This window comes from Scyliorhinus canicula, chromosome 7, assembly GCF_902713615.1.
Source record: "Scyliorhinus canicula chromosome 7, sScyCan1.1, whole genome shotgun sequence".
In the NCBI taxonomy this organism is placed as follows: Eukaryota; Metazoa; Chordata; class Chondrichthyes; order Carcharhiniformes; family Scyliorhinidae; genus Scyliorhinus; species Scyliorhinus canicula.
This window is the reverse complement of record NC_052152.1, coordinates 42,369,410-42,397,377: the sequence shown is the minus strand read 5'-3', so window position 1 is coordinate 42,397,377 and position 27,968 is coordinate 42,369,410. Positions and strand designations below refer to the sequence as shown.

The 27,968-nt window shown below is 45.1% G+C and overlaps 1 protein-coding gene across 2 annotated transcripts; it reads right to left on the bottom strand.

The window, feature by feature from the left end:
• Positions 1-82: 82 nt before the first annotated feature.
• Positions 83-26,720, bottom strand: LOC119968897 (T-cell receptor-associated transmembrane adapter 1-like). 2 transcript variants are annotated; one of them, XM_038801864.1, is made up of 6 exons: positions 26,546-26,720; positions 24,920-25,033; positions 20,213-20,252; positions 11,180-11,238; positions 9,043-9,104; positions 83-2,175 (listed from the first exon to the last, which is right to left on the bottom strand). In XM_038801864.1, exons 1-6 carry the CDS (start codon positions 26,547-26,549, stop codon positions 1,867-1,869), a joined length of 588 nt encoding a protein of 195 aa, XP_038657792.1. In that variant the 5' UTR covers positions 26,550-26,720; the 3' UTR covers positions 83-1,866. The 2 variants fall into 2 exon arrangements, with proteins under 2 accessions (XP_038657792.1, XP_038657793.1); XM_038801865.1 differs by having other exon boundaries at positions 20,213-20,254; positions 24,923-25,033.
• Between the last annotated feature and the right edge of the window lie 1,248 nt (positions 26,721-27,968).

The window sequence follows — 27,968 nt, the reverse complement described above, 5'->3', positions numbered from 1 at the left end:
CCATGCTACCCTGCTGCCCTTTATCTTACATTTACAGCGTAGACTAATTTTAGCTCAAGAAGTATATATCAAAATGTAATACTTTATATAATTTAATGTTTATTTAAATAATCTGCAGCAAGTAACTTCAGAATACATACTCCATATACAAGAGAATATAATCGTTAACATTACCATTTTGTTAGCAAATCTACAAATAGTATGTTGCCCCATCACCTGTGTTGTTAATGCCTCCTATTAGAAGTAACAACCTTTTCAAAATCTGCCCCAGACCTAACCATTAAATGAAAATGGAGATCATTCCTGTTCAGTTAAAGGCAAAATAAATTATAGGATTACAATGCACGTTGACCACAATCTTCACCACATGTCTTTAAGTTAAGTGCTGACATTCCACTAATCTTTGATTGTGGTCCCTCAGTGGTTGAGACTGTCCATTCAGACTTCATCTTGAAGTATCTTATTTTCGATTTTATCATGTTGGCGATTATTTGAAAAATAAAGGAATAATTTCCATATTTGCCAGCCTGTGCGTTTCTGCTTATTCACTTGAATGAAAGGGAAGTCACAGACTGCTGAGTGAAGCAGATTTCCTACCGCAAAAAACATTTTCAAGTGCAATTTGAGGTGACTGGCCACAACTTAACTTTGCACATATATAGCTGTCTGTTTAAACATGTATCTTGCGATGTATTAAGCCTTTAAACTTGCATATCAGATTAGAATTTGACATTTATCATTGTCTTACAGTTGCTACAATCTATATTAATCACAATAAGGAAAGTTTGTTTTTCCTGGTTTGCAATAGCATCCAATGGTAAGTCAGAGAAATGTACTTATATAAATGCTATTTAACGTAAACACTAGATGACCAAAACTTTGATCAAAGCGAGATTTTAAGGAGTGCCTTAAAGAAGACGAGAGAGGTTGAGGGAGGAAATTCCAGATGTTGAGGCTCTCACAGATGAAGTGCTGAAGGATGAATGTCCACCAGTGGTGGAGTGATTAAGAGTAAGGTGCTTAAAAGGCTAGAAATAGAGGAGCACAGATTGAGCACAATGTTGTTGGAGATTACAGGGATAGCAAAGCCAAGATCAAAAATTTGAATTTTAAAATTGGGGCATTGCTTAACTGATAGCTAGTGTAGATCAACAAACATCAGTGAAGAATCAACAGAATTTGTGCGAATCAGGGCATGGACAGCAGGGTTTCAGTTGGCCTCAAGTAAGACCCGGGAGACTGGCGATGCATGCCTCGGGGAGCCTTGAATCTCACCTATTTTTTTTTTAATGGCATACTCAGTTATTTTTAGGCTTATTTGTAAACCAAGAGTATTGCCAAACAGCACAGCTCCAGCTCAAACTCTGAAGTGACCTGATTTCAAACATTCAAACAATTGCATATTTTTAATAATTCCACACCTCAAGAATCAATTCTCAGTTCAAACATGTGATATTGGTCATCCTGCTTCCCCTGGTCTCAATTGCTAAATTCAAATGGATGGATAGAGGCAGAGATGATGTATTTCTATCTTGTGTCTTCAATGAGTTACAACATGGAGGCCTCGGACATGTGAATGAACTTAAACGTTCAGATTAGCTAATGGGTAAGTTCTGGAAAAAATTAAAATTGGCATGTTTCATTTTCAGTGCGGTTCACTGCTCATGAATTTAAAATGACGTTTCTAAAATGGATTTTTTTTTCTGGAAATGTGATACAATTTAAAACTGGAAATAGTTTGTTCTTCCCTAGTTTCCCATTTAAATGATGCACAAACCAACTTTCATAAACTTGTACACGTTTCCTTGGATGTTGCATTCTTTCATGATAAATCTTACCAGCATTGATACCAGCACAAACTAACAGTCACTTTGAATTGTCAAATGCTGTTACTGTATCATTTATTGATACGGTGCTTTTAGATGTATTTATCCTGCCGTAAAAAATAACTGGATCATCGTGACTAGTTTCTTCTCTTCTATCTTCATTAAAAGAAAGTTGCTCGCTGTTCAGATAAAGGCTGGGTCTGGTGGTCAATGCATGTGTGTTAAGTGGCATATTATCATCCAGTGGTATATCATTATTTGTCTTTTGTTTTTCCATCTTTCTGCGTCGTTTTTTTCGTTCCATTGAAAGATCGAGAGATGCATAACACATTTGATTTTCAATCACCACCTATGAACAAACACAGCAGCCTATTAGAATATGGAGATTATTTCATGCTCAAAGTATACTTGAAAGATATAAGGTGACAGTGGCAAAGCCTTCCACTATATTCTCAAATCAGCGGATAGCAATTCACACGTTTTTCAGTCAATGGCAAATAAGACATGAATAGAGTTTGTGTATACAGAAGAAAAGTGGTGTGGGGTTTCCACTGAACATATGCCACATTGACACTGGTCAATTGCAAGAATTGAAAGATGATGTAGGTAGGCATTTGTAATAAAATTACCATTATAAATCTAAAGCATTAACAATGTCCATTACAGATTTAGTTTTCAAGGGTTACCATGTCACCATTATCTTTTCTTTTAAACAAGGTATTTTATTCCAAACACACATCAACAAAATGAACAGTCCATCAAATCACAATTCTTCGCCTGTTATAGCCCCACCCCCCACCCCCCACCACCGCAACAAACAATTCCAGTAACATCATGAACAACCTCCACTGCACCCCAAAGCCCTCCCCCCTCAACTCGAACTTAATCTTCTCCAGTCAGAGACAAAAGCCACCACATCAGCCCCCTTCCCCTCAAGCAGCTCCTGCACTTGCGAAACCCCAAATAATGCCACCCCTATTATAGATAGGGTCCCAAGTGCCGCCTCTCAAAAACTCTCCAGTTTCTAACAGCCCCAGAACATGATTCATCTGCCCCCCCCCTCCTTCTCACTCCCATTGGCCAACCCTGGAAGAACCCACATATCCTCGCCCGAGTCATGTACACCCTATGCACCACCTTAAACTGAATCAAACTCATCCACGTGCAGGAGGAGCACGAGTTCACCCACCGCATCACCTCACAGTGTCATAGAATTAGAGTCATAGAATTTACAGTGCAGAAGGAGGCCATTTGGCCGATCGAGTCTGCACCCGCCCTTGCAAAGAGCACCCTACTGAAGCCCACGTCTCTACTGTATCCCAATAACCCCCACTTAACATTTTTTGGACACTGAGGACAATCCACCTAACCAGCACACCTTTGGACTGTGGGAGGAAACCGGTGCACTCCCATGCAGACACGGGGAGAACATGCAGACAGACAGTGACCCAGCCAGGAATCGAACCTGGGACCTTGGATGCTACTGTGCTGCTCGGTCTATGCTACCACCTCACACCATAGCCGCAACCTATTTCCCTCCCCAGCTTATTCCATTTACTCTTAATCCTCACTTGTGCCCTGTCCTGCTCCCCCAACCTCCTGTATATATCTCCAACACTGCCTTCTCCCAAGTTGCCAGGAAGCAGCAGGTGCTCGAACAGCGTATACTCTGCTAGCTTGGGGAACGTCTGCCACTCTACGCGCAAAGTCCTGCACCTGCATATACTTAAACTCTCTAACCCTCGACACCTCAAACCTCTCCTGCAGCTGGTCTAGCCTCACAAACTGCCCCTCCAAGAGCATGTCCCAGACCTGCTCCACGTCCGCCTCCTCTACTTCCCATACATCCCGTCCACCTCCCACCCTCGAAATGAAAATGAAAATTGCTTATTGTCACGAGTAGGCTTCAATGAAGTTACTGTGAAAAGCCCCTAGTCGCCACATTCCGGCGCCTGTCCGGGGAGGCAGGTACGGGAATCGAACCGTGCTGCTGGCCTGCTTGGTCTGCTTTAAAAGCGAAACCTGTGGTTCCCACACAGTGGCACCAGCACCGACAATCTTTCCAACTTAAAATGCCTCCCCAACTGGTTCCATATCCTGATCGCTGACATACGTTCCCGGAACAAACAGCGACAGGACCATCAACAGGGCCCTCAGACTAGAACACCTGCACAAACTCGGATAGACTGCCTGGGCATGTCTGGACTTGCCCTGGCAATCGCCTGCCAAGAGATTATTGCACCCTATTGATATGCACCGGTCTACTGACCATAGCCCAGATTGAGCCAGACTTGGACGCCCAGAGTTACTGCCGTTACCTTATTTGTGCAGACCACATGGGGTCTGGCTCAGGTGTCTTGCCATCGGGACCAGAGCCCCTCCCAGGACCTCATTGGCAGAATGTCAGAGGAAATGGCAAAAGGACACCAAGGGAGTGGGGATAAAAATAGGCATGCAAGGCAGATCAGCAGCAAAGACTCTATGTAGGAGGTGACCTTGACCATCCAGAAGACTGACCAGAGAAGGAAGGAAGAAGCTGCCAGCAAGACTCGCCTTCATGACGATGGACCAGAGGGACTCCAGAATCAGACCAACAGTTCAATCAAGCCATCTTTGCGGGTTGTATAACCAAATCTGGGATGTTTGTAGTATATATTTCGGGTTAATTTATGGGTTATTGTGTGTTTAATAAAGTTTGTTGAATTTATAATTGTTTGTTCTTTGTTCTCCTCACTATTAAAGTCATCTGGGTAAAACCTTTTGAGTAAGTAAACTGGGGCAGAATTCTCCGACTCCCCCCGGGGGGCTGGTGTCCCGAATTCTCCACCCCCCGAGATTCAGCGGGGGCGGGAATCGCTCCAGTCGGCGGGCCCCCGCTGTGATTCTCCAGTCCGCGATGGGCCGAAGTCCCGCCGCTGACATGCCTTACCCACCGGCGTGGTTTAAATCACCTCTGGTACCGGAGGGGTTGGCGGCGCAGGTGGGCTCCGGGGTCCTGGGGGGGAAGCGCGGGCCGATCTGACCCCAGGGGTTGCCCCCACAGTGGCCTGGCCCGCGATCGGGGCCCACCGATCGGCGGGCGGGCCTGTGCCGTGGGGGCACTCTTTTTCTTCCGCCCCCACCATGGCCTTCACCATAGCTGGGGCGGAAGAGATCCCTGCGCATGCACCGGTATGACGTCAGCTGCCTCTGGCGCATGTGCGGACTTCCGCCGGCAGGCGAAGCCCTTTCGGCCCCGGAAAGGCCGTTCGTGCCGGCCAGCAGAGCAGAAACCACTCCGCCGCGGGCCTAGCCCCTAAAGGTGCGAAGAATTCCGCACCTTTGAGGAGGCCTCCCGCCCGGAAGGCTCCCGCCGGACCCCCCCCCGCCCCGCCGGGTAGGGGAGAATCCCGGCCCTGGTCAAGTATCTGAATTGGACAGATATAAAAAAGTTATTGCTGCTTTTATATGTTTAGTTATTTCTAAACCTTTCCCTTTGCAACCACCCTTCTAATCCCTCCCCTACCGCCCCAACAATGCAAACACCTCCAACTCGGACATCATTCTTCAGGCAATTGGATTCACTCCGTGTGATCTTAACAAATGACGGAAGGCACTGGATATTGCAACGGCTACAGGCCCTGACAATATTCCAGCAATAAGCCTGAAAACCTGTACTCCAGAACAAGCTACACCCTTAGTCAAGCTGTTCCAGTACAGCTACAACACTGGCATTTGCCTGACGATGTGGAAAACTGTCCGGGTTTTCTGTCGACAAAGCAGGACAAATCCAACCCGGCCAATTACTGAACCATCAGTCTACTCAATCATCAGAGATGGAAAATGTCAGTGTGACCAAGTGGCACGTACTGAGCAATAACCTGCTCAGTTCAGTTTGGGTTCTGTCAGGATCACTCAGCTGCTAAACTCATTACAGCCTTAGTCTAAGACAAAAGATCTAGCTGACGGTGACTGCCCTTGGCATCAAGGCATCATTTCATCGTGTAGAGCATTAAGGAGCCCTAGCAAAACTGGAGTCCAAGGGAATGGGAATTCTGCAGCGAGAAACGTGTCTCCTGACTGTCCACATCTGCAAGGCACAAGTCAGGAGTGTGAAGGAAAACTGTCCACTTGCCTCAATGAATCCAGCTCCAACTGCACAAGCTTAAAATCATCCAGGACAAAGCAATTCATCCCATCCACCATCTTCAACCAGGAACGGCCCGAGGGTTGCTGGCGCCCCGGGCAAGCTGAACTTCTGCGCCCTTACAAGCCGAGGGCTTGCTTCCCCACGGCCCCTTCACCAGAAAACCCAAGCGGATTCGAACGGCCTTCTCCCCGTCCCAGCTCCTGCGATTAGAGCGAGCCTTTGAGAAAAATCACTACGTGGTGGGAGCCGAGAGAAAACAACTCGCAAACAGATTGTGTCTCACAGAAACCCAGGTAAGAATGTTGAAGTAGACAGAGAGAGGAGACGGGCGGATTGATACTTGGGGTTGGCAGGGAGCAGCGTGGTTGGAGGGAGGGTGTGCTGAGAATGCTTTCCATGCAGGGATTTCTGACTTTAGAATGCACTCGCGGAAGAGGCGGTGCCAGCAAATTTCAAATTGCGCCCCCTAGCACATGGCGCCCCGGGCAACTGCCCGAGTTGCCGGTACCTTGAGCCGGCCCTGTCTTCAACTATCCATTCCCTCCACCACTGATGCAGAGTGGCAGCAGTGTGCACCATCTGCATGATGCACTGCAGCCACTCACCAAGGTTCCTTCAGCAGCACATTCCAACCTGTGATGTTTACCACCTAGAAGGACAAAGGCAGCAGGTGTAGCAGAACATCACCATAGAAAGCATCCTTTCTGGCTGCATCACAGCCTGGTATGGCAACTGCTCGGCCCAGGACCGCAAGAAACTTCAGAGAGTCGTGAACACTGCCCAGTCCATCACACGAACCTGCCTCCCATCCATTGACTCCATTTACACCTCCCGCTGCCTAGGGAAAGCGGGCAGCATAATCAAAGATTCTTCTCACCTGGCTTACTCACTCTTCCAACTTCTTCCATCGGGCAGAATTCGGGGTACATGCACGAACAGACTCAAAAACAGCTTCTTTTCCGCTGTTACCAGATTCCTAAATGACCCTCTTATGGACTGACCTCATTAACACTACACCCTGTATGCTTCATCTGATTCCGGTGCTTATGTAGTTACATTGTATACCTTGCGTTGCCCTATTATGTATTTTCTTTTATTCCCTTTTCTTCCCATGTACTTAATGATCTGTTGAGCTGCTCACAGAAAAATACTTTTCACTGTACCTCGGTACACGTGACAATAAACAAATCCAATCCAATCCACCTGGAGGTTCCCCTCCAAGCCACACAGCATTCTGACTTGGAACTACATCACTGTTCCTTCAATGTTGCTGGATCAAAGTCCTGGAACTCCCTGACAGCACGTGGGTGTACCTGTACCCAATGGACTGAAGCAGTTTAAAAAGGAAGCTCACCACCTACTCGAAGGCAATTCGGGATGAGCAATAAATGCTGGTCTGGCCAGCGATGAATGAAAAAAAAAATGCTTCCTAAAGGAACGTCCTGTACCTTTTTAAAAGCTGTGGAAATTCTGGCTAGACTATTGCTGAGACAATCAGTACCTCGAAGCCCAGGAGTAATTGAGCCGTTCAGCCTAGCAATAGTTACCTTTCAATTTAAAATTAGTGTTTTTAACAGCAATGATATTCAATGTTCGATCATCAAGATGAAGAAATTATTTGTGAAACTGGCAACTTGAAATTTTCTTGCATTGCATTTATGATTATGCTCATATTGCCATCTCCCACTCAGTGACTCTGGCCAGCACAACCAGTGACAATACCAAATAACTTGTCTGATTTATTAAGAGTGAAAGCTGGAAAGAGAGTTCTTAAAGCAAAGTGAGCATTTTAAGCAGCCAGCAATGGTGAATCTGGCAAGTTAGCAATGGTGTTAGTTGTCAAGACTTCCATGTCTAGAGCTGGCAGCGCTTGTATATGAAGATGCATGATATCAAAGCAGCATTAATAAGAAAACACTTCTCTTCAGCTTTTGACACCATTGCCAAGATATTTCTGCAGGTGCGAGACTTCCTTCGTAAACAGGTGTCAACCTTCCCGCTCCTACCGCTGAGGGGAATTCAGGACAGGGTAATTTCCAGAGGGTGGGTAGGGGAGGGGAGTGTCTTGGACATCTATAAGGAACTTATGGGGTCGGAGGAGACGCAGACCAAGGACTGGGAAGTGAGATAGAGGATGGTCTATGGGCAGACGCATTGAGTAGAGTCAACGTGTTTTGGACATGTCCAAAGCTTAGGGGATTTTGGCAGGGGCTTGCTGATGTCATGTCCCAGGTTTTAAATACAAGGGTGGTGCTGAGTCTGGAGGTGGCGATTTTCAGGGTGTTAGAAGACCTGGGAATCCAGGAGGAGAAAGAGGCAGACGTCCTGGCCTTTGCTTCTCTGGTAGCCCGGAGATGGATACTATTAGCTTGGAGGGACTCAAAGCCCCCAAAGTCGGAGACCTGGCTATTGGACATGGCTAGCTTTCTCTGTTTGGAGAAAATCAAGTTCGTCTTGAGAGGTTCACTGTTAGGGTTCACCCGGAGGTGGCAACTGTTCGTCGACTTCTTTGTGGAAAATTAATTGTCAGCAGACGGTGGGCGGGGGGGGGGAGTAGTTTGGGTTAGAGTAGGGGGTCAATAGTGGGTAGGGGATCAATAGTGGGACCTGACGAAAGGTAAACGGCTTTTGCACTATCTTTATGGTTTCATGTATATTGTTTATTTGGTTGTTACTATACCAAAAATACCTCAATAAAATGTTTATTTTTTTTAAAAATTCTGCTATTATGATAAATATACAAAGATCAAATCCATATAGATCAATCCCGTTACATGCAACATTGTTTCTACCAAACACCATCAGGGTCTGTACCTTGCTGTCACTGTTATTATTTTCTATTCTTTCCAGTTTTGCAATGAATAGTTTCAGCATCCAAATGTGGCAAACTCAATATTATGCAACTATTATGTTTAAAGTTATGTTGCATGGAGACAAATTTCAAAAAAATGTCCTGTAACCTGGCATGAAGTAGGAATATGAATGCTGAATTAACTTCACAAAGTTCCTATGTCCTATCAAATTGAGCACTGCGTTTGATAAATTGAGATATGAATTGCTGATGGATTCACTCCTTGATAGAAATACCTTGGTTTCATCTCCATATCTATTAGCCGGTGTCATGGCTTCATAACAGCTCTCGTCTTCAACTTTAAAAACAAAAAGTTTTCATTTGATTATTTTCTGCGGCCAAAAATTGTTCATAATGATTTCTTTGTTATTAACACTCGTTATTAAGCTTCTGACTTTAAAATTTTTAACCATACCACAGTTATTGTAGCTGCTAGCTTGCACAGATTTGTATCCTTGGGATTTTACTGTAATACAGAATAGTGCTGCTGGCTGCTGTGGGGTGTGGGGGGGTTTGCCGGAGCGAGTGAAGCCAGGTCTGCTGGCTGCCAGGGTGTGGAAGAATGAGGGAGTTGGGCCTGACTGGGCTTGGTTGGGGGTGGGAGGGGGGTGGAGTGGCAGTGACCAAGATGTCAGCTGGAAGTTGGGCCTGACTATAGGGTGGGGGAGGGGGAAGAAGATTTGGGCAGGGAGTTCCCTTGGTGGGGGGGGGGGGGGGGGGTCCCAGGGAATGAGGTGTCCCATTGTGGGGGTCCCCTGAAGTTTATAAACATCTAACTATGATTGACAGCTCTTGGTCCACATTAAGGACTGTGAAATGTTTTCTGCAGAGATCAAGAGGAAGTTAGAGCACTTAAAGCACTTAACTGGTTAATTCACACATTGGTGCAGAAAGTGGAAGTGTCACGTGTACATCACCTTTCTGAAACATATTTATATTTTAATTGAAAGCAAAAACAGATTAGACTTCGACTAGGGGCTTTTCACAGTAACTTCGTTGGAGCCTACTTGTGACAATAAGCGATTATTATAATATTATTATTGAAAGCCACTCAAGCCTGAAGGAAGATGAATGAAACAATGCAGACAGCTGGGTGTGTATGGAAGCTGTCAATCGCAGCCTAGTTAAAGCAATTTTACAGATATGAATGGAAGGCTTGCAGGTGAAAGATCTGAGGGGTTTTAAACCCAGTTGATTGGTTTTCACTTTCCAGGAACTTGCCTGTGGTGCTTCCTCTGCCTGAACCAGCAGGTGAGTTTAAAAGCAGCAATTTGTTTCACTGCCTCTGTCTTGACAGCTGTCCAGCTTCCAGGCAGGGGTCTCTCTTACGGGGGCATCCAGGTAAGGGTCTTTCATATAGAAGGGGGTTTTAGGCAGGCATCTCTCTTATGGGGGGCTTCCAGGTAGGAGTCTCTCTTATGGGGCGCATCCAAGTAGGTGTCTTTTTTATGGGGGGGATTCCAGACAAGCATCTCTCTTATGGGGGTCTCTGTAATTGGGGGGTCTATAGTGTGGTCTCTGTCAAGGGGGGGGGGGGTCTTGGGTGGGGGGGTCTTGGGCAGGCTTTGTTGTGGGGGGAGGATGGCCCTCCGATGGACTTTGGGGGGGAACTCCCTTGAAGAGTTTACCCCCTTGTTCACTGTGAGGTCCACTGCATCAGGGCCATGTTTGTAAATACCTGCACCAATTCCCGTCCACGTGAATCCAGGCCCAGAGACTAGAGAATCACGCGGGGTTCAGGAATATGGTGCCCGGCCCATCTAGTAGGATGCAATGGATCTAAATCACCATTTGCATCCTCCTGCTGGCGTGGGGCATGAACCTTGATGCCGCTGCCAGTGGAGGATCTTTGGAGCATCAGGAAGCCGATCCTGGTTTTGACCGACACTAGATTGTCTGCCGCATTGGGAACTCCACTCCCAGCGGCGGGTGGCAGACAATCCAGCCCCAGAGGTTGCAGTCCATTGTTATTTAGTTTATTGGGTTATATATAGGCCAGAATCCCCCCCCCCCCCCCCCCCCCCCCCCCCCGGTTTCCCAGGGGCGAGGAGTGGCTTCAATGGGAAATCCCATTGATAAGCGGGAAGAGAAAATCCCACTGCCAGCGAACAGCACGCCGCCAAGAAACACGTGACTGGGGGACCAGAGAATCCCGCCTTTAATCTTTTGGTGTACAATGTCAAATTTCCTGATGCTCTTCGATGACTTAACATCTTGTCGACATTTTAAACAAGCCATTGATCAAAGTTGTGCATAGCGTCTTGATATGAATGTGCTGAATGTATGATAACATTACTCTCAATAATTCCAGACTTCTGTTATCTCCAATTTGAGCAATGATTTTACATGGTATGTTAAGAATAGGAAGCATACCTGTGTTCTCCTGGTTGAGATTACCATAAATTGGATTGTCATCCACCTGAATCACAGTACTAAAGGGTAAAAACAAGACAATTACATTAAATAAAGAATTACACCAATAGTGCAGCATTTCTGTTTTATTGCTCCTTTACTGAAATAGTTTTAAACAATGGTCGGCATAGACATGATGGGCTGAAGGGCCTGTTTCTGTACTGTATGACTCTAAGATTGCCTTGGGCACAGCTTCTAGTCTGTAAAGATACACTCTTATGTATTTGTCAGCTTGTAAATCAGAATGGTTAATGCACTATGTAACTTGTGCCGTTCCATGTGATTTTCCACCTTCCTCCATGATCACTATACCCTTTAATTCCATATCGTGATGTCTTAACTCCAATATATCAATATATAATAACGTAGTAACTGTTTCAGGCACATTTTGGTCCAGCTAACCCATCAATGTATTCCTATTGAGCATTTCCATGAATCCTGAATTATTTTGCTGATGAGAATCTATGTAATTCTTGAAATCCACTAAGTTTACTTCTTCTACCACCCTTGCCAGTAATCTGTTCCACATATTTATTTACATTTAGTTCAAAAGTGCAGGAGGAACTTATTTTTATATTCTTTTGTTGCCTTTAATTTTTTCAGGTGACTATTTTAAGCATTCATTCTTTCTTGGATCTAATTTGTCCAAGCTAAAAATTCTTGTTATTATCCCTTCTCAACCTTCATTGTTTTAAAGAGAAAATGCCCAGCTAGTCCTTTCTTTACCTAGACATCATTCCTTTAAGTTCTGGGATCAACTGTGCAGCACTTCTCTGTAACTCCTCCAATAACTGAATATCCTTTTATGGTGCACAACTGGTTTAACCACTCATCACCACATCTGGCTGGATGGAGCTCATCATTCACAACTGGCCACTGGTCTCCTGTAAAAGCCGGGCACTACTTCATGATCAGCTTGGAATGTGAAGACAAACATTGGCACCATCTGCTTAACCATCTTTCCCCACACTCTTGTCCTCACTGGCAACAACAGAGCGAGACATAGAGATCCTTGACCATCTATTCGGCTACCTTAGCCACATCTCCCTTCCACTTGCCAAGCAAACCAGGTTTTCCCCAAGAGATTGGGCATCTCCTCTATTCTCCAGCTAAGTGAGAATGCCATGACATAGTTTCTGCAAGTGAGGCTTTCCTGCAATGCATTCTCTTCCCATTCTTTCATTGTTATCTCTGGAGACCCCAAAGTTTACCTCCTGTGCTAACTCTGAGTTCCCATCATTCTCTTGTCTATTTCCTATTTCATGTTGTTCACTAAATCCACCTCCTGATCTCTCTGCCCATTCCTACTAAGTGCTGACCACCTAATTTATCTTCCTGATCCCATGCTAGCCCTCCCTTTATAGTCGGCTGTTATCAGCCTCCTGTCAGCTTCAGTGAAACAAATTTACCCTTGACTCCTCTCCCCGCTTTTAACTTTCCTTTTCTTTCCAAACTCCCTGAAAATATTGGCATCTCCCGAACTTATTCCTATATTTCCTGCAACCCCATGTGAGGTTTCTGCCAACGCCACCACATTGAAACTGCTCTAACCAAAGTCGCAAAATGCATCTTTTATCACTGACTATGATGCAGTATCCTATCCTTCTTGATCTGTCTGCAGGTTTTCATATGATGGTTAAACTATCCTCCTCAAATGCATCTCCTCCATTCTCCAGCTAAGTTGGTATTCCCTCACATTGTTTCTGCAAATGAGGCTTTCCTACAATGTTGTCTTTTCCCACCCCTGCATTATTAACTCTGGAGACCGCAAAGATCTCACCTTTGCCCGCCCCTTTATCTCCAATCTACATGCTGCACCATGGGAGTTGGTACGAGTTTGTACCCTGATGACACCCAACTTTACCTCACCAGCATCTCTCTTGCCTATTATTCCCCCGCTTTAGCACTTTTAAGACTGATTTTCCAATATCTGGTCTTGGATGATTGAAATTTCCTCCAGCTAAACATTACATCAAAACCACTATCTGTGGCCTGTGTTTGAAATACTGTTCCCTAACCGCCAAGATAATCCCCATCCCTGGCTACTGTTTTCAATCTATACCAGATAGTTTGTAACCATGTCGTGCTGAGCTTCCAACGCAGTACCCTCTCCATCACTTTCACCTTCGTAACCTTGCTTATCCCACACCTCCTTCAGTCCATCCACTTTTGAAATTCTTAATCTTGCTTTTGTTGTTTCCGGATGTGACTATTCAATTATTTCCATCCTGTCCCTCTAGCTGATCCCACCTAAACTAAGGCTACCTCTATTCTAATTTGCACCAAGTCCCCAGTCACCATCATGCTTGTGCTTGCTGACCTATTCTGATTCACGATGCCTCAATATTAAAACTCTCATTCTCCAGTTCAAATCCCTCTAATTCCTTCTCCTTATATTTTTAATGCCCACCCCTAAAAACCTCCATTGAATGTTGCTTTTCTTCAATTCTGCCCAATGAATGTTTCACTTCTTTTGCTACACCATGGTTTCAACTAACCAGAGCCTAAGCTTTAGAATTTGCTTACAGACGCACTTCCAGTGATGGGGGCTGTGCTGAGTGGACGCAAGGAAGGTGGTTCTCCTCCGGGAACTCAGAAAATCGGACTTTTAGCATAAAAATAAACCTGTTGAAACCCCTCCAAGACCACCACAACTACCAAGAAATGCATGTGAATTACTCTAGGACCTGAAACGACAGTAGATTCAGCAAAAGCCGAGAGGGGAAGAACAGGACGTCGGCGAGCACACGGGGTGAGCAGGAACCAGCCACATCCGAGCAGGCTGGGTCGCCAGGGCTCATGCCAGACTACCCACCAATAAGCGAGTGGATGGCCCTCCTGACTCAGGAGCTACTAAAACACAGTGCCATCAAGCTCAAAATAATGACAACAGTGAAGGCAGCAGTTGCAGACGCCCCGGCCCCCTTTAAGGTGGTGTTAGAAAAGACAAAGCAATGGTTGGAGGCACAAGAGGTGATGATCAGAGACCTGGAGAAATTGGTGACCGACCAGAGTGACCAAATCGCCTCCTTGGAGACAGAAATGACAAGGTTAATAAAACATAGAATATTACAGCACAGTGCAGGCCCTTCGGCCCTCGATGTTGCGCCGATCTGTGAAGCCGCTCTAAAGCCCATCTACACAATTCCCTTATCGTCCATATGTCTATCCAATGACCATTTGAATGCCCTTAGTGTTGGCGAGTCCACTACTTTTGCAGGAAGGGCATTCCACGCCCTTACTACTCTCTGAGTAAAGAATCTACCTCTGACATCTGTCCTATATCTATCTCCCCTCAATTTAAAGCTATGTCCCCTCGTGCTCGACATCACCATCCGAGGAAAGGCTCTCACTGTCCACCCTATCTAATCCTCTGATCATCTTGTATGCCTCAATTAAGTCACCTCTTAACCTTCTTCTTTCTAACAAAAACAGCCTTAAGTCCCTCAGCCTTTCCTCATAAGATCTTCCCTCCATACCAGGCAACATCCTGATAAATCTCCTCTGCACCCTTTCCAATGCTTCCATATCCTTCCTATAATGCGGCGACCAGAACTGCACGCAATACTCCAAATGCGGCCGCACCAGAGGTTTGTACAACTGCAAGATGACCTCATGGCTCCGAAACTCAATTCCTCTACCAATAAAAGCTAACACACCGTACACCTTCTTAACAATCCTCTCAACCTGGGTGGCAACCTTCAGGGATCTATGTACATGGACACCGAGATCTCTTTGCTCATCCACTCTACCAAGAATCTTACCATTAGCCCAGTACTCTGTCATCCTGTTATTCCTTCCAAAATGGATCACCACACACTTTTCTGCATTAAACTCCATTTTCCACCTGTCAGCCCTGCTCTGCAGCTTATCGATGTCCCTCTGTAACTTGTAACATCCTTTTGCACTGTCCACAACTCCACCGACTTTAGTGTCATCTGCAAATTTACTCACCCATCCTTCTACGCCCTCCTCCAGGTCATTTACAAAAATGACAAACAGCGGTGGCCCCAAAACAGGGGCTGATTTAGCACACTGGGCTAAATCGCTGGCTATTAAAGCAGACCCAGGCAGGCCAACACCACGGTTCAATTCCGTATCAGCCTCCCCGAACAGGCGCCAGAATGTGGCGACTAGGGGATTTTCACAGTAACTTCACTGAAGCCTACTCGTGACAAGCGATTTTCATTTTTCATTTCATTTCAACAGATCCTTGTGGTACACCACTAGTAACTGGACTCCAGTCTGAACATTTCCCATCAACCACCACCCTCTGTCTTCTTACAACTAGCCAATTTCTGATCCAAAACGCTAAATCACCCTCAATCCCATGCCTCCATATTTTCTGCAATAACCTACCGTGGGGAACCTTATCAAACGCTTTACTAAAATTCATATACACCACATCAACTGCTTTATCCTCGTCCACCTGTTTGGTCACCTTCTCAAAGAACCCAATAAGGTTTGTGAGGCACGACCTACCCTTCAAAACATCATGTTGACTATCCCTAATCAAATTATTCCTTTCTAGATGATTATAAATCCTATCTCTTATAATCCTATCCAAGGCTTTGCCCACAACAGAAGAAAGGCTTCCTGATCTATAGTTACCGGGATTGCCTCTACTCCCCTTCTTGAACAAAGGGCTATTTGTATCCTCCAGTCTTCTGGCACTTTTCCTGTAGTCAAAGATTAGTTAAAGATCAAAGCCAAAGGCTCAGCAATCTCCTCTTCCCAGAGAATCCTAGGATAAATCCCATCTGGCCCAGGGGACTTATCTATTTTAACACTTTCCAGTATCGCTAACACCTCCTCCTTATGAACCTCAAGCCCTTCTAGTCTAGTAGCCTGGTGACGCAAGGGACACTGAAGTAGAAGGTCAAGAACCAGGAGAACCAGTCGCACTGCAAAACCTCTACTTCGTGGGTCTGCCAGAGGGTATCTAGGGCAAGAACCCCTCTGAATATGTGGCCCAGATATTGGGTAGATTGGTTGGATGGGAGAGCTTTCCCAAACCCCAGGAGATAGACAGACCCATAAGGCACTCAGGCCACAGCCTAAAGCGCGAGAACAACCATCATAGCAAAACTTCACAGGTACCAGGATCGGGAGAAGATTCTGAATTGGGAAAGACAATCACAGTCTTGCCGATGGGAATGCAACTCGATCTGAGTGTCCCAGGATATTAGGGTAGACCTGGCCAAAGGACACGCTGAATTTAACACAGCCAAGGCGGCCCTTTTACAAGTGTGGGGTGTGGGTGCTGTTCCGGGGAAGGCGTACTACTTCACTCCACCGGCCAAGGCAGACGCGTTTGTGCACAGCCACGGGCTGGGAAGGCAGCGGCACCAGTAGAAATAAACCCCATGTAAAGGATCACTGCGCACAACAGAACTGCCTCGCTTTCAACGTCCCTAGAAGGAGCAGGTGAGAGCGATAACGTGCAGAATCAGTTGAGGGAGGTTGGGGGGTGAGGAAGAACACAACAGGTGGGGAAGGAAAATATTGCTCCCCAGGGTAGGGCCATCACACAGCTGGCAAATAAGCGCAGGAGGTACGAGGGGGGGGGGGGGGGGGGGTGCACGGTACAGAGGGGGAATCTAGACAATGGGGGAAAGGGAAGAAATTATTGCATTCCAGGTGCGCAAAGGCAGGAAGGAGAGAATGGCCAGGCAACAGCTGACCCCAACTGTGGAATTACTGGCGGATGGGAGGGAAAAAATTACAAATCGCCCTCAGAGCAGCAAAGGAGTGGAGAGGTATCAAAAGGGGAGAGAGAGAGCATAGAGTCTCACTCTTTGTGGATGATCTGCTCCTCTACATCTTGAACCCCTGGTCCAGCCTGGAAGGGATAATGAAACTCCTAAAGGAGTATTGGCCTCCAGTTACAAGCTTAACCCGTACAAGAGCGAGATCTTTCCTGTGAACCCGCAGGAGGGGCGGGGAGGCACCGAGCTGTGCTGACATGTATGGGAGACTGTTGAAGGACGTATGCTCATCCCTGGATGAGACGAGGAAAAAATGAGGAGGAACTATGCATGGAGGTAGGGGGAGGACACTGGATTGAAGCACTGAACATGGAAACCTCACCTCTATGTGCACAGGGCTGAACATAATGCAGCTAAAGGTGGTGCACAGAGCGCACTTAACAAGAACTTGAATGAGCAGGTTCTCCCTGGAGGTGGAGGACATATGCAAACGGTGCCAGTGAGGCCCGGCCAAACACACCCAATGTTCTGGTCCTGCCCGAGACTTGTCGGGGACTGGACAACTTTCTTTGGGGCCATGTCCAGGGTTGTGGGAGTGAGTGTGGAGCCAGATCTCTTCATGGGAAGGGGAGAAGACGCCCTAGCCTTTGCTTCCCTGATGGTTCATTGGAGAATCCTGATTGGCTGGCGACTGACAGCACCACCCAAGACTGCAGACTGTCCATCTGACATGGCGGAATTTCTCAGGCTGGAGAAAATAAAATTCACCATCCGTGGAATAGTAGAAGGCTTCCACAGGAAGTTGTTGTTGAGATGTTCTTCAGTTATGAATGTGTTACTTTAGTGTTGTTTTGTAAATGGTTGGATACAAAATATGAAAACTCATTGAAAACATTTAGAAAATAATTTGATTGAAAATCCAAGATCTCCTTAAAATCTCGCTCTTTGACCAAACTTTTGGCTGTCTGTTCTGATGTCACTTTCTTTAGTTCGGTGTCAAATATTGCCAGAACATATTGCCTTGGGAAATTTCATTACATTGAATACACTACTATAAACAAGTTGCTGTTGTTTTTGAAACCGGCAGACCAAAATTACATTAAGTACTCTAGCTAGGGTCTCACCAGTACGTAAAACAAAAAGACTTCTAAATTCATGGGTTATACACTTTTCTATTTTTATAATCAATTGTGCAATTAACATTTGTGTGCATTCTAGAGTGTTATTGTTGGTGATTTCCTATTCATTAATTCTGGTTCATTCCTCTCGGACACTGTCAATACTGAAATCATAATGGAACCGATCTGATGCACAGTGGAAAGCAGCCTGCAATATTAATCTTTTATGTCTCAGAACTAAAAGATCACAAGGCGATAATTCAAGACTGCAGATAGAAACCTTGATGCACAAGGCGACCAGTATCCTGCGACCTAAATGTCTAAAATCAAGCAGTCCTGGTGGCTGGCTAAATCTAGCATTCATATAGATGAGAACTTGGCAGCTATTTTAGAACATAGAACAGTACAGCACAGAACAGGCCCTTCGGCCCTCGATGTAGTGCCGAGCCATGATCACCCTACTCAAACCCATGTATCCACCCTATACACGTAACCCAACAACCCCCCCCCCCCACCTTACTTTTTAGGACCCTTTGGGATACTGGTGTCTCAAGGAGCAGAGCAGGACCCATTCATGCATCTCTTAACTTCAACTGGGTGGATGTGGCCAAACAGAGTTTTAATCATTGTATTCATCCTGTCTCCACAGCACAATTTCTGTCCATGACAGTTTAACCTCCTAACGTAGCCGACAACATTTTTATAATATATCTGTAAAAACTATTTATTATTTCAACCCAATATCGGGAACACTTCAAAAAATCTGAAATAAGATTTTGTGCCAATATTGCGATTCATTGCTATGAAACATCGTTTTTGAGCGAAGAATCCAGGAACAAAGCCTCCGCTAAAATAATCAATCCTAGAATACTGACTGAGTAATTTCAGTAAATAAGTGAGTTTACAAAAAGCTCTTCTGATTGTGGATTAGTTGTCTGGCCTATTCCGTTTGCATGTAATGGCCATCATTGTTAATGCAAACAAGTTTCAGCAGCAACATTCAGCAAACCTTTGAAATAAGTTAATTACAATGAAAAAGGAACTAAGAAGTAAAGTAGCATTTGTTTTTTATATTTAACATTAGAAACTAAGAGACATTTTGTGAGATGTAATTATAGAAATCGTGCAGATTAGCATTGCCAGTCAGGATATGTTGCAGAATCGAGTCCAACCAGTTCCTGTTCAAATATATATTTCTATTGCACATCAGATGTTCATCAGCTTGCAAATTACCACCATTGATATCTGAAGCGGTAATGCTTCTCCGCTTTCTTTTGTAGGATTGGATCCAATTGAACAATTTTCTTGTAAAATGATTTATCTTTTAATGCAAATATTTGCCTGCTGGTCAATGTGAGTAAGTCAGGAACGTGGATGACTTTGATTATTTGAAACTTTACCTCATTTATTAAGAATGTCTGGAGCATTGGATAAAGCCGTGGGTTATCTAATGGTCTCACCTTGTCCAATCTATCTGTACAAATCTGGATTCCTGGAGCATATTAAATATGGCACGTCACAGCTCCAGGGTCCAGGGACCCACTGGGTCACTTATTGTGCGGAGTCTGCACATTCTCCCCGTGTCTGCATGGGTTTCCTCCAGGTGCTCCGGTTTCCTCCCACATTCGAAAGATGTGCAGGTTAGGTGGATTGGCCATACCAAATTGCCCTGTGTCCAAAAATGTTGGGGATAGGGTGGAGGTTTGGGCTTAAGTAGGGTGCTTTATCCAAGGGCCGGTGCAGACTCGATGGGCTGAGTGACCTCCTTCTGCACTGTAAAATCTATGAAAGGCAATATCACTAAATCATAAAAGTTCAATTATACTTATCACACATTCACTGTATGTGTCAGGCTCCTTTGAATTTCAGAACACCACTGTGCACATCTAGACACAAGCAGTGTGCCCTGTGTCAGTCACACATTGGTATATGCATACTCGTGTTTTGACTTCAAGGGAAAACCTGGCCAGTGTGATCCGATGGCAAAAATTGTACTAATGCCCAATGTGACATAGTCAAGGGACCCAAGACTTATTTAGATCGGTTTCCTGTACAAATGTAACTCATCAGGCTCGAGGACAACGCAGATCCTTTGATAAGTATATTTCCACAATAAGAAAAATGATTCAGAGTCCCGGCAACTGGAAGATTAGTTGAGATTTCCATACCTCTGCAATTGTTTATCGCTGTGGTTTATTGGTCTGTGAGCTGTAAATCAGAAAGTATGGTTCATTCTTACAAGTCAAACAAACATGATTTTTAGAAACAACCAAATTATTGGAACATATTTGTGTGATAGTTGAAATGGAATATTTCTCTTGATGGCCCAAGTCTTGTTTTGTATTGTTTTAGCCAAAAAGGCAGCAAATTATATTCATAATCCAGTTGATCTTATTTAGCTAATTTCTAAATTAAGCTTATGGGTAAGAAATCTAGGGTGCGATTCAGCAACCCCGTTACACTCAGCTCGAATCTGGGTGCAACAGGTAAATTGCACGCCACCCCCTAAATTGGGCTCTGTGCCTGGCCGATGGCGAGTCACCCGACGTGATCTGAATCTCTCCCTCGCTGCGTAAGATGCAGACCTGAATATTTAAATGAGCCAGACTGCTCATTTGGGACTCACCGGCCGCTTGGGTCAGGCATAATGGCACCTGGGGCAATCTCCACGGTCCTTGGGTCCCCAGATACTTGGGAGTACCAGGGTGCCACCCTGTCACTGTGGCAGTGCCTGGGTGCTAGGAAAGCCGCGCTGGCAGTGCCAAGGTGCCCAAGTGCCAGGGATCAGGCCCAGGGGGCAGTGCCAAGTAGAGGGGGATGAGCGGAGGTTCTCGGGGGGCCTCCCCAGAGCTGGGGGTTGAGAGGGGTCAAAAAAGCAGGGGGGGGGAGTTTGGGGTTGTTGGGCAAAATGGCACCCCGATCTGCGAGCAGCCATTTCTGCTGGGTTAGCCAGCAGGAAATCCCTTGAGTGCAGCCTCGGCAGGGAGCAACTCCCTGAAGCCAGAAAGAGCGGCAAAGTACTATCTGAAAGCGGGATGTTTCTCTCCTGCCACCAAAAAACACCCCACTAAATGCACCGATCAGCGGGCTTTAACTTCAGTCCATTGAATCGCTAACCCTAGTCTACTGCCAGAATTCTAAATTATTTCTCGCACAATATAAACTAACCAACAAGTTAAAAGAATGTGACACTCTTATAGTTGGGAGTAAATACAGTTATGGAAAAGGGACAAAGATGGAACAGGAGTTAAAGTTCTCAATTGGGATAAGACCTATTTTATTGAATTGCGGAGTGATTTAGCAAAAGTGGATTGGAAATAGCTACTTGAGGGTGAAGCAGTGAGAGGCATTCAAAAAGAGATTCAACGGGTCCTGGGTAAACATGTACCCACTAATTAAAAAAGAGTGAAACAGCCAAATCTAGAGTGTCCTTGATGTAAAGAAACGTACAGAGCTCATGTCAGACATTAAGCACCCAATATTGCAAAAGTTGCGAAGGGTATAGAAAGTGTTGGGTTAAAATGAAAAAAGAAATTAGGATAGCAAAGAGAAGATCTGAAAGAATATTGGCAAGTTAAATCAAGAAGAACTCAAAGATGCTTTATTAGTGCATTAAGAGTAAGAGGATAGCTAAGGAAAGGGCAGAACCCATAAAAGACTAAAAAGGTGATATATGTGTAGAGGCGGAAGTTGTGGGTATGGTTCTTAAATAGTTCGAATCTGTTTTCACAAAAGTGGGGGCGATGCAGGCACTGTAGTTGAGGAGGAGGTGCATGGAGTATTGGATGCGATGAACATTGGGAGAGAGGAAGTATTAAGGGAATTAGCATCCTTGAAAATGGATATGTCAAAGGGCTTGATTAAATGTACCCCAGGCTGTTAAAAGACAGGAAGGAAATAGCAGATGCTCTGACCATATTTTTCCAATCTTCATTTGAGGCAGTGGTTATGCTTCAGGACTGCTAACATTTGTTTAAAAAGGGAGCGAGGCAAAGACTGAATCATTACAGGCCAATTAATCTAATTGGAATCAATTCTGAGACACCAAATAAACTATCACTTAGAAATGCATAGTAATTAAGGACAATCCACAGAATTTGTTACGGGAATATCATGGGCGGGATTCTCTGCCCCGCCGGCGGGTTGGAGAATCCACGGTGGGGGGGGGGGGGGGGGGGGGGGGGGCAGCGCGAATCCCGCCCTGATGCCGGCTGCCGTATTCTCCGGCACCGGTTTTCATGTGGGGACGGGGATCAGCGCCCCCCTCCCCACGGCAATTCTCCACGGTGGGACCTGGCAGGAAAGTCGACTGGTGCAGTCCTCGGGGTGGGTGGGGGGGGGGGATCTGACCACGGGGGGGCACAGTGGGCTGGCCCGCGATCGGGGCCCAGCCATCTGCAGGCAGGCCTGTGCCGTGGGGGCAGGCCTGTCCTTCCTTCCGCGCTGTCCCCTGTCGGGCTCCGCCATGGCCGGTGCAGAGAAGACAACCCCCTGCGCAAGCGCCAGAATATGCCGGCCAGTGTGCACATGCGTGGAACCACACCAACGGTTCTGCGCATACGCAAGATCACGCCGGCCCTCCGGCGCATGCGCTAACTCGCGCAGTCCCTTTGGCGCCAACCCCTCCTGCGTCCACCTAGCCCCCGGAAGTGCGGAGAATTCCGGGGCTGGTGACACCAAAGTGGGGACTTGGTCCACGCACAGGAGAATCCCGCCACATATCTGACTAACCTGATTGAATTGTTTGAGGAGATAACAACGAATTGACGAGTTAGTGCAGTTGATGTGGGTTACATGAATTTTAGCAAAGCTTTTTGACAAAGTTACACATGGCAGACTGATGAAAGATTGGATAGACTGGGGTTTATTTCCTTGGAATAGGAGACTGAGGGGAGATTTGATTGAGATGCACAAGACTGTGAGGGGCCTGGATAGAGTGGGTGGGTAGAACTGTTTCCCTTGGCAGAAAGGTCAGTGACTAGGGGGCATAGGTTTAAAGTGATTGGTAGGAGTAGATGGAAGATGAGAAACAATCTTTTCACCCAGAGGGTGGCAGTGGTTTGAATCACTGGGAAACGGTATTGGAGGCAGAAATCCATGTAAATGGTATCTGATATGCAACTGAAGTTCCATAATCTCCAAGGCCATGGGCCAAGTGCTGGAAAATGGAATTAGGCTGGGTGGTTTGTATCTTGCTGTTGCAGACACAATGGCCAGAGAGGCCTCCTTCTGTGTCATAATGTTCTCTACATTTTCTAAATTTTCTAAATATCTGAAAGGGAAGAACGTGCAAGGATGTAGGGGGAGGGATGCAGGCAAGTGGCACTATCTAAATTGCTCCTTGAGAGGGCCAGCACCGACACAATGGGCCCAATGGCCATCTTCTGCACTGTAACAGATCTATGATTCTATTCCATGATTCTGTGAACAAGCTGATCTGCACTGTATCCGTTTACTTGGCAAACATTATCTTTCCATTAACTGTCCTCTAGTTGCTCTTTTGGACCTCATACTCTTATCATTTTAGATTATGAAGTGACCAGCACGAGACAATGTTGTTTTCTTCCTGCAGAGATTGACCTTGGTGCTTTGAATTACAAAGCAAAGTTTTGGAAGTTCATGCCCACATATTTTCACGGTTCTATCTCCAAATTACAAGAGCCCAGCAATTTTACAGTACTGCCTACATTTGCTGCACTGTTGCTGCCCCTACGCATAGACAAACGTAGCTTTGGTTTTCTGATATATTGGAAACAATGCTTTGCACACTATAAACGATGGAAAGTTACAATGAAATAATTTGTTACAGTGAGGAAAGTTCACTACTGCATTATCTGCTATTCACTTGATACTTCAAGTTGGTAAACATCGTTTCTCAAATCATTATTATCCATCTAAAATATACTTGAAATAACATTCTAATTCAAATATACATTTAACCAGAACATGAAAACTAATGCTCAGTTTGAATCTGCAATAAAGTTAAACTCTAAACCCACTGTAAAGTTGCTTTAAAAAAAGTTAATACTCTGGCCCTCAAAGGATGAAATTATATTCAGACAAAAACATCTTGAGAAATGTGGCAAATGGGCCCAACTACCATATTTGCTCTCCGTCACTGCTAAGTTGTCATTCAAATCACCAACCTAGAGATTAATACCAAGTTTTAAAAACATGATCGGATTGCGTTGTGTTTCCACTTTTCACTTTCTCATCACGTTATAATTTATTTCAAGTTGTCTCTTTTTTTTTGTTGCCTCAGTCCTTTCTCAATTATTCTGTTTGCCCTCTGCAATCTTTTCTCCTGTCCAATTTTTTCCTCTTGTAGCTGGGGAGTGTTGCACTTATTAAACCTTTATTGTCACAAATAGGCTTACATTAACACTGCAATGAAGTTACTGTGAAAAGCCCTTAGTCGCCACATTCCGGCACCTGTTCGGGGACAGAGGGAGAATTCAGAATGTCCAAATTACCTAATAGCGCATCTTTTGGGACTTGTAGGAGGAACCCAGAGCACCCGGAGGAAACCCATGCAGACACGGGGAGAACGTGCAGATTCCGCACAGACAGTGATCCAAGCTGGGAATTGAACCTGGGACCCTGGCGCTATGAAGCCATAGTGCTAAACACTATTCTACCATGCTGCCCACATACAGGATAGAGTGCAGGGCCCTGCTCTGCAGCATTAAAGGATTCATGCCTCAATACAGCAGGAATAGTGTGTCCTTCATGCCTTTCAGAGTGTTTAGGAATGTAATGAACGTCATGCTGCTAGTATATCTTATTAAAGAAAACAAGTTCGTAAGAATTTAAGGATACATGTTTACAACTGAAAATTGAAACTTAAGACGTTGAACAATAGAAAGGGCGCTCACCTTTCTGACGGTTCGCTGTACAGTAGATGACGTTCACTACAAGAGAAGTCATCAGGGCTAAAACGCAAATACCCAACAATCCCCAAATTCCAATATGGCATTTGGTTAATTCTTCTGTAAAAATAAATGATTATTATTGCACATTTCCAGCAGTGAGCAGCTTTTTCAAGAATGTTGCCATCAAAATGCTTCCTCAACCAGCTTTGAACCATCCATCCAAATGTACAGGCCACATATATTTTAGCTGTAATAATTTAGGCTTTGATAGATGGATGGTCAGTCATTGTTGGTCTGGCAGCAGTAGTCAAGTAGGCAAGAACCCCATTCAGAATTTGGACTAAATGTTCAAGACCTACACACAAAATGTAAGAATCGAAGCAGCCAAAACAGGCCTCTGCTACATGAGATCCATTCTTTCCGAGTCTAATGTGCTCCATCCACCAAATCTACCCTACTCATTTCATTTTTCGAAGAAAGCTGCGGCAAAGTTTCAAACCCCATTCCTCAAAGTAAATGTAACTAAAGGTGAGACAGTAGTCTCTATTGCTACATGTCCAATAAACAATCCAGGTCAGACCCCATTTGAAGTATTGTGAGCAGTTTTGAGCCCTGTATCTAAGGAAGGATGTGTTGACCTTGGAAAGGGTCCAGAGGAGATTCACAAGAATGATCCCTGGAATGAAGAGCTTGTCGTATGAGGAATGGTTGAGGACTCGGGGTCTGTACGAGGGAGGATCTTATTGAAACTCACAGGATACTGCGAGGCCGGGATAGAGTGGACGTGGAGAGGATATTTCCACTTGTAGGAAAAACTAAAACCAGAGGACACCATCTCAGACTAAAGGGACGATCCTTTAAAACAGAGATGAGGAGGAATTACTTCAGCCAGAAGGTGGTGAATCTGTGGAACTCATTGCCGCAGAAGGCTGTGTAAGGCTAAGTCCCTTTAAGATAGAAATAGATAGGTTCTTGATTAATAAGGGGATCAGGGGTTATGAGGAGAAGGCAGGAGAATGGGGATTTGAAAAATGTCAGCTCTGATTGAAATGCGGAGCAGACTCGATGGGCTGAGTGGCCTAATTCTCCTATATCTTATGGTCTTACAGGTCGGAACGCAATGTCCTATTAGTGATCCAGTGTCTGCAACGCCTGAGTCCTAATTATCATTTCACCATCCTTCCAGTTAAACAAAAAAAAGGAAGCACTAACAGGGTCGCCGCGATGTTCGTGAAGAGTTTCTCCTCTTTGATCAAGGGACTGATCACCGGATCATCATTTTTTTAAAAACTGTTTAAAGAATCGAAAATGCTACCAGTGCACTCTGCAATCTGGCAACACACCTTTACCCAAATCAGCAGATTATTCTGCTGCGTTAACGTAGTTTGGAGTGAATAAACTGTAACGTACGTGACCCCAATGTCACTCAACAATAACTGTCCCCTGACATTTTTCTTTTGCTTACGCACCATTACCAGCTACTCAAATACAACCTTACAATGTTTGCAAATGAACAGTCCCTGTGCAATTAACTGAAGGCAAACTCAGTCGTCGTACATAGCGCAAAGAAAACGTTTCGAGAATCTATTTTGTTAACTTTTCCGAAAGCAGATGGGGATCATTACGTACCCATTGTGTCCCCAATTCTGTAACTCTCAGTCCTGAAGCAGACGGGGTCATCAGAACTTCCCCAGTGCTCACTGAGCCGCTCCCTTCAGTCTGTACATATCAGGGCTGTCTGGTACACACACAGCAACAGGAAATCGCTGACTTTGTTGCAACATTGCACTCACATCAGATGAACTCTGGGCACCACATTTCTCACACTTTTTCTTGTTAATTTTAATGTGAAAAATATAAAGTGACCGGGGCATAAGCATACAGAGAGGAGGGTAGGAATGATGTTTGGCGACACTTTTTCATGGACCTTTCTTATCTGAATTCGCTATTAACATTTATACCGGGAAAAATAGGCTATGGGTTATTGCAAATATCGACTCTGACTTCGTAGCTGAAAAGCCATCTCGACACTCAATGTCTTTCAGTTTGACTCCCTATTGGACTCGGCAGTTTATTCCTTGGTTCATTGGAAATGCACAGTGTATTAAATTGGTGCTGCTTATGTGGTGTAGCAGCGAGGCTTCCAGTTTAACTGAGGCAACTATTATGGAATGAGCCACTGTAAAATAGACTGGACCATCAGATGTACCTGGATTTATATTAGAGGGTCTATATATGAACAAGACGTGTTTAATCAGTTTGTCATGGCCATCAGGGAACGTTCAACAATGAGTTAACCTTAGGGGTCTAAGGCAAAGGTAGTGGTTAACACTGTTGCTTCACAGCGCCAGGGTCCCAGGTTTGATTCCCGGTTTGGGTCACTGTCTGTGCGGAGTCTGCACGTTCTCCCGGTGTCTGCATGGGTTTCCTCTGGGTGCTCCGGTTTCCTCCCACAAGTCCTGAAAGACATGCTTGTTAGGTGAAATCGACATTCAGAATTCTCCCTCAGCGTACCCGAACAGGCGCGGGAGTGTGGCGACTAGGGGCTTTTCACAGTCATTTCACTGCAGTGTTAATGTAAGCCTACTTGTGACAAAGATTATTATAAGTAGCAGAGTTCTCACCCGGATTGTCTGTGAGATAAATGCTATCATACCCAGAATCATCAGACTTCCAGTTGGAATCTTTTTCTGCAAGAGGCACTTTTATTCTTTAATTTACCACAGATTTGCCCTAGAAACAATAGTAATGCAACTTGCTATTACATCCATCTGCACATGAGGGAACAATTCATTGTGCTGATCTGTCCTTGCCAACCTTCATACTCCAGTCAAGCCTCCTCCCATCCTGCTTCCAGGCCTTCACCTAACCCCAATATCGTTTCTCTCTAGGGTGTTCAAAATAGATTAGGAGCGTGTACAACGAGTCGAAATAGCTTCAAAATATTACTTTAAATCCAATATTCGGCGGTGTGCTGGCTAGTTATTATTAAAAGGCAGTCGGTGATATTGGAAATGGATAGCTGGATGTTGACACAATAACACTGCTGCTC